We start from the raw sequence: 8,068 nt of genomic DNA, 5'->3' as shown, positions 1-8,068 counted from the left end.
GTGGTAGGAGCTTCTCTAATGGGTTTGACAAATTAATTAATATCTCAGCAAATCAAGAAGGTAGGAAGCTCAAATTTTTTATTCTTGCTGATGTTTAGTTCATATTTCTTATTTATTATACAGTATATAATCTTTTTGAAGTTAGCAAGTCTTAAAAGGGAGAATTCAGAGTGCAGATCTGACACAGAAAATTAAAAATTTAAATTCCTTTTGAAATTAAAATATGAAGTATGTACTATGTTTTGATGTCAAGTTTATTGACGTACATTGATAATTAAGTTTTTTGCTTAAATTTTGAGTGTAATTCTGTAATAAATGTTGTGACATGAGCACAATGACCTGCTTTTCTGCATAGGTTAATGCAATCTGTGGTGCAGCGTATTAAACACAAATACCAACAAGCAGTAAGTTCATTGAATCATTAGAATTTTATTACTAACAAGTACTGATTTGTATGTTTGTTTTAGTTTATCTTTGGATCATCCTTTAAACCTATTGTATTCATACAGTCTCCAGAGTGACACCATATAGAAGTTAATATTATTGCCTATTGTATTCATACAGTTTCCAGAGTAACACCATATAGAAGTTAATATTATTGCCTATTGTATTCATACAGTCTCCAGAGTGACACCATATAGAAGTTAATATTATTTCCTATTGTATTCATACAGTCTCCAGAGTGACACCATATAGAAGTTAATATTATTGCAAGTGCACTACATTTTGATTTATTAGAATAATAACTACTGCATGTAAGATATACAGGATGGGCCATATGTAAGTTTACCTAATTAGTGAACCACTGGTTTATTCAATCAGGTGTGCTTTATGAAATATAGTGTGTTTATACAACAACCACACTGTTATTTCAGAGTGTTTGCCACATTGAGGATTCATCATTTCTCAAGTTTGCTGTTGTACTTTGTTAAAGACAAAGTTTCTGCAACTATTTCAGATGATTTATTCTACTGATTTTTGTACTTCGTTTGTTAAATGTGTGTTTACATAAAACCTCCAGCACAAAACCACCTGGTTCAGTAAATAATGGTTGGGTGGAAAAAAGCCAATACAGCAGTAAACTGTTGAATGCATATGCATGTATGTAGCTTAAAATTCATTCATAAAACAAACTTAAGAAACAAGATGATTAGAAATTGTTAATTTAAAAAGGGGAAAAGGATCATCAAAAAGTACAGAAACAAGGCAAAGGTTATATTTTCAAGCCTACAACTTGGGACTCTTAAAAAAAGTAAACAAACTAAGTTGGAAATAATGTCTACATTATACTCTCAAGTTAAAATCCCTAAAATTGATTAGTACTGTAGACATTTGCTTTTGTGGCTTCATCAGGCTAGTGCATACTGGCAAAACCGTGGTCTTGAATAAATGATGTATTTGTGAAACGTACAATTGTATCGATCTTACTCAATTTTGTAATCACCATTTTAATTGCTTAAAAAAAAGTTTCTACTGTAAAGATGATTGTCATATTAAATATTCAAATTTAATTATTGCTCTTTTAATGTATTTTTTAAAGCTACGTGTTACACAAAATATATTATCTGTCAATGAGTTTGGTTTCACTGATTGTGAAATATCTTGACAATATATATAGGTACTGGAGGTTCCTTTAACCTATGTAATATGTTTGATAACTTCACTAGTCACAGAATTTTGAACATTCCTTGTCATGAAGCTTAATGAAGTAATTCATCATTGTAGGTCTTCAACAGTTCCTGTAATAAAACCAACAATATTAACTTAGAAATCTTATTCAGGCCAAGTATTTTTTTCATATACAAACAACAGATTGAGAAATATAGGTTTAAAATAAAAATACTAACTATTAATAACAATCCTTTATTCTAGCTTACAATTTAGTTTCATCATTATTACATTCTCTCCTTATCTTTTAAAGTCTGTCATTTTTATACAAAATACTGACAGGAAACTGATATGAAAAAGTAACCCAAAAAACACTGGACTGATGCTGACATTTTGTAATAGAGTATTGCTCATTGATAAAATGGTGTTGGTCTCAGCATTTTCATAGAATCTAATAAAATAAAAATATTTTTGTTAATTTTTTATTGTATAAAGTAGCAATAGGAACCATTTTGAAGATGTCAAAAAGCATACTTGAAAAATGAGACTCAGTGTAATAATTCTAATCAAAAATGATCAAGTTCTCACTTCTCTGCATCCATCATGAAAAAGATGTTCACTTTACTGATATATGGGAGAAGATGTACTACTAGAGTTCTCTAATGGCTAAAATTCACAATATTAAGACTTGAGACTACCAAAAATTAGAACTTTAGGACAGTATGTGGTAGATGGTGGTAATAAAAACATCAAATTAATCAAGTTGAAACTTATTTTATCACATATAGCAATGGCTTAATGCATAAGATGTGACTATTGAATAAATTCAATGTGCTGAGTTTGTTTTCTATTTATTGTAAAAACTGAAAATCGGATTTGGGATTGGATTGATTTGAAATATTTAATCTTAAAAAAGAAATGAATCAAAGAGGTTGCTGTTTGAAGCTTTATGTTATTATTTCTTAATACTATGCTTTTTTACACCCATTGAAGAAGAAAAACAAAAGCATAAATATGGGACTTAAACTGTCCCAGTTTTAGGTTTTGACTCATATATTTTGTTAATTTATTTTAATTTTGTTTATAGTATTTGGCATGTTTCTATTCAGGTGTTATTCTCAAAGATGAAAATATGAGTCATTGACTGTAGAATCAGAATTATACTTCATACAGATGAAACATTATTGCCCTTTACAAAACTATCTTGTCAAGGTACAAGTTTTAAAAATGCATCTGTAGGGGAAAAAAGTCATTTTGAATGAAAACTTCAAGGATATAACTAGAGCTATTTCTCTAAGTAACTTAAAGTAGAATACTTTATATATATATATATATATGTATGTGTGTGTGTGTGTGTGTGTGTGTGTGTGTGTATATGTATGTATGTATGCTGAGTCTAATTAAAGATTTTACAAGTATTTCTCCTTTTTTCTAAAATCTAAAGACATTTGATATCCAATTGTTCATTCTTAGTTCTGTTGTTGCTAACTTCAAACTTCATTAATTTCATTACACTTATGACAATCTCTTGTGGGCAACAATGAATCTGTTGGTTGCTGAATTAAGCATTTCCAGACCAGGGGGGGGGTGCCAGTGACATCCTGTGATTTTTTTTCCTTCTCATGGTGGAAATACTTAACTAAATAGCAGGAAACTGAATAAAAACGTATTAAATAGTATCTAGTTTCAAATGTAGAAATAATTTGATTTACTTATTTTTATGTTGTGGAATGTCCAAAATTTTGTGAGAGAGAGACTGTTTTGAGAAAAACATTAAAGATACTTCTTTTCTTTTTGGAATTTCATTTTTTAATGTTAATCAGAAAGTTCCATTTTATATATACAATCAATTTCAACTTGAGTGATATTCATTCACATTTTGATAGTTCAGTTTGATGAAACTTACAGTTTTAAGTTGTAAAAACAGAAAAAAAAACCAGCTCATACTGACAGTGATTTATCAGTGACATATGTCCTGACTAATTAGGCTAGGTAACATTATTTTTGCCAACACTATTCTTGGTCAAGATCAAGTATGTAATAGATAGATTCTTTTTAATAAATAATAACTTCTTTACCTTGTTTGAAAATAATAAACTTAACAATAGTGTTCAATAAATAAGGATATGGGTTGCATTTGAATCATTGAAATATTTTGCTGTTACCTTCCGTATTCTCTAAACCTAACTAGGCTTACTTGATACCTTGTCGTAGAAGAAAGTTTCCACAGCTTTTAAACAAATTTAACACAACCATTTTCAGGAACAAAAAGACAATTTAAAGGAACTATAAAAAAATAATAATGGTTGTCATGAGACATTAGTATTAGGCCAATTATATTTTTAACACTACATTCTTTATCTTGTTCTATAGAGATTTTCAAGAATTAGAAGGATGTATAAAAATAGTATTTCAACCACACTACATCACATAAATTGCTAACAACATGTTTTGCTTAATCTAGAGCTTTGAAGAGAGTATATCAAGCTAGTACTGTTGATAGTAGATGCTGTTGAAGTAGAAGGCCTAAACTCTTCAAAATTTTTGTTAAGTAACTTGGAGTATTATATAGATAAAAAAAAAATGACAATGCAATAGAGATCTTGCTAATGAACTAGCTTTAAGTATAGGTTTATGGACTTCCAGGACAGTAAGATGTACATTAGCAGAAAGTGGCTTCACTGAATACGTAGCTGCTTAAAAACCATTGCTTCAGTAGGATAACTAAATCAAAAAGCTGAAATGTTCATCAGACTTCAAACAATGCTGTAAGTGGATGCTGTTTATAGATAAATTCAATTCTAATTGTTTCGCAAATTATAAAGAGTTTGATAGCAGGGAAACGTGCTGTGGCATAAATACAAGTGTGGCTGCATCTTGAGTAATGGTGTTAGAGATCTATATAATAATGATGGCACCCTGACTGCTGACAGATACAAGCTAGGAAGTCAACCAAACAACTTTATTGAATTGTGGGGAATAATACAGGATATTTAAAACAATATGTAGCAGTCATTCACTGATGAACTTATGGTAGTATAAAAACAAGATGTGCTACTCTATTTAAATCAAATACAAAAATATGAATGCATTCAGGGCTTGACTATTTGCCAATGTTACACTAGCCTGGTGAGGCTTGAAACATAATATTCATCATCTGTTTTATTTTTGAATTTTTATATGCTCGCTCATTTGATTTGTTGTTTCTCCATGGCAAAATGATGATATTAATTTCTCAAACTTATCATGTTCAAATTATTTCATAAAGCAAAAAAGGAAGTAATTTAACAGCCAATCAGAAAAATATAATAAATAAAAAAATTTTTGAAACTGTTGTGACATGTTTTAAAATGCATGCTCAGGTTAAGGCCTCAATTGTCTGAATGAAAATAGTTTTGTTAGAATTTCAATATCTAACTAATTTTTTAATACCAAAACAATAACATCATTTTTATTTTTTATTGTGGTCATTAAAAATTGTAATTTCCTAAAGACATGTTAGTTCAAGTTACTTCTCTAACATATAAAAGGCTTTTGCTGTGCCTAGTGGTCAGCAGTAGTAACATTTACTAACTTGAGTTGGAACTTATGATAAAATTGAATGTCGTGTATTATTTAGTAATTAGAAATTAATTGTAACTTTTACATCTTTTACAATAATTGTTGTGTTGTGCAATACTTCCAAATTCATTTTTTTGAGCAGACATACAATAAAATAAATATGTTTTGTATACATATTGTATTTTAGCAACAATGTTATGTGTGACAGCACCTGGGCTAGTTATCTATAGTAGTTACATGCCCAAATGCTTAAAATGTTAAATTTCTGTAATAATGCATTGTATTAATGATAAATTCACTATTTAGTTGCAATTACTCTTTGTTTGTGACTTCTGTTTGTGCGTTACCTGTGTATTTTCATGATTATCATCCATTACTGTATATTTTAGTTGAGAATATTCATATTAAATGTATTTGCATGTATTTTAAATTTTTCATGTTTGTTTTTACATAATTTATTAAAATGTTTAATTTAGAAAATTGTTCACGAAATTTAAGTAATTTTACCAGTAACTCGTTATTTATGATGCTGCACATAATTTTATTATGATATGAAATTTTATTTGTTAGCTTTTTATTATAATTTCTTACCTTTATTTTTCAGCGAGGCAAATAAATGTTGTAGAACCTAAGAAACTCGAGAACTCACATTTAAAGAATATCGCAAAAGGAAAAGTGAAGCAGGCTCAGAGGCTCAACAGACTTTCTCTTGTGAAACAAAAAATATTAAAAAATAAAAAGTTGAGTAAAACTAATATTGTTGAAAAAAAAATACCAACCTACAAATCTCCAAGAAAAGGAAAAAACTTAAAAATACAGCATAAACCTGGACAAGATGGTGTAGCTACCTGTATGAAAGCAAGAGTAAAAACAAACTTGAATAAAATCACAAATGGGGTGAAAAGACAGATAATAAGGAAACGTAAATCAAAGAGTTCTGTTGAAACTTCAGACAATGTGCAGATTGTGTCTTCAAGTAAACTGATTGAGAGTGTCTGTAAAACTAAACTTAGTGATTTGCCAAGGCTTGAAGAAGATTGTTTTTCTAAGCAGACTGAAGGAAGTGCTATTCATGAAATGAAAGAAAATGATTATTTTATTAAACCTGTTGGCAATGGGTCTAAGCAAAAGAGGAAAACATATTCAGGTAAAATATTTTTTCTAACTACTTAGTTATTTTCTTTTTTTTTACTATAAATTTTACATCTTTCATGAGTTAAACAGATGTTTCCACTAAGAGTTGTGTCAACTTGTGTGTGTGTGTCAAGTTCATAAGTAAGACAAACTATTAACTACAAGTGTTAAATGATTATAGGACTTAATACTTTTATGAAGTTGCTAGTGTATTAGAATATTTGAGTTTTCTATCTTTGATATAAACATTGGGCCTGAATAGAAAAATTAGCAACATATCCAAACTTATTTTTGTGCTTGCTCTCTTTCATTCTTTCTTTTTTATTAAATTAACTTCTCAAGTGCCTCAAAAATATAACAATAATAAACTATACCAGAGCACCATTAAACATGTAGCTCAAAACAGTGATTAACTGGAAGTTATAAATTATTATCCATGACATGGTAAAAACCACTATTATAATGTCAGCCATCTTTTACCTAGTTAACTTTTATGCAAATAGGCATCTGAATATCCTTTATATGATCTGAAATACAAATGATTGGTTATTTAACCTAGACTGTTAATAAAAATGTTGTAGATGTAGCATTATAGTTCATGAAAATTCACTATGAACAGCACCAATATTGCATGCTGAAAATAATAATGGATAATATTTCTAAAAGAGTTTATTCCAGGAGTAATCTCTCCTAAGAGCATCCCATACATTTGAGGGATTGAAGTCCAGTAAGCATGCATGCTACTTCATTTTAATAAGTTTGGTATGGTATAAGATGATGCTATCTCCCATTAAACAGAAGTCCAGATCAATAATACCAGCAAAGGTTCATAGGCTGTTGTCATTATGTGGAACTGTTGGTATCATTTTGTTTGAGGTAGGGTTTTTTATGTCTGCTACTTCACATACCATACTGTGCCATCACTACCATTATATGCATTATTTCTTTTTCGAAAGTACAATTTGATCTGGCTTGAGAGTATCTTCATATGAGTATATGCTGGTTATATGACTTCAGCACAGCTCATCTGTAAAAATAATGTTGCTACAATTTCAGTGGTCCACTTGATGTATTTTTGTCACCATTAGAGATGAGGTGTTTTGTGCCTTTTTGTGAGCATTATGCATCTCATTGGGTATTTAGTATACAGGTCAACGTTTTGAATCCTTTACCTGGCTTAATATTGATGTTAGGATCTACACCAGCTTCAGCTGCAGACAATCTCATATTAGGTACCATATGATTATTGTGATCCCGAAGTGAGAGCTATATGTTGTCAGCTTTTGTTGAGGATCTTCTTTGCCCACATGCCTGAAAAACTGTACTGTTGGTTTATAGGGAATTGTCATTATCACTTTGAGATGTTTATAGCAATAACATCCTGTGATTGACTAGCTTTCATACCTTCCAATGGCTTTCCTCATGAGTGAACTTCAGATAATTTATTTTGAGGTCTAGCATTAATTCACGAACAACTAGGAACACTGAGCTTTATGATTCAAGCAGTACATTTCACTTCAGAGTAATAGCTGAGACAAAATTATGTGCCTACACTACATACATACATATATGTATGTATATAGTGTAGGCTGAATGATTTGATTGATCTTCATATGCTTGATTTTCATGATAAGGGACTGTAAGCGTATCTTCATGAAATTTTGCATATTATCAGTAAACATTACATTTGTATACAAACTATCAGATTTTTTTTTTATTAAGTTTTATGATTTTTTAAGTAATGTTTTTCTCTTGCTTTTCTTCT

General features: G+C 29.7%; 1 protein-coding gene across 1 annotated transcript in view; it reads left to right on the top strand.

The window, feature by feature from the left end:
* Window positions 1–8,068, top strand: part of LOC106464166 — an 87,677-nt gene that overhangs the window by 39,465 nt on the left and 40,144 nt on the right. The window contains exon 5 of the mRNA XM_013924287.2: window positions 5,774–6,316. Coding sequence (XP_013779741.2) covers window positions 5,774–6,316 — 543 coding nt within the window. The remainder of the gene's footprint in view (window positions 1–5,773; window positions 6,317–8,068) is intronic.

Source organism: Limulus polyphemus, unplaced genomic scaffold, assembly GCF_000517525.1.
Source record: "Limulus polyphemus unplaced genomic scaffold, Limulus_polyphemus-2.1.2 Scaffold1575, whole genome shotgun sequence".
NCBI classification, from domain to species: Eukaryota; Metazoa; Arthropoda; class Merostomata; order Xiphosura; family Limulidae; genus Limulus; species Limulus polyphemus.
The sequence above is the reverse complement of the archived record's forward strand: the minus strand, read 5'-3'. Positions and strand labels throughout refer to the sequence as shown.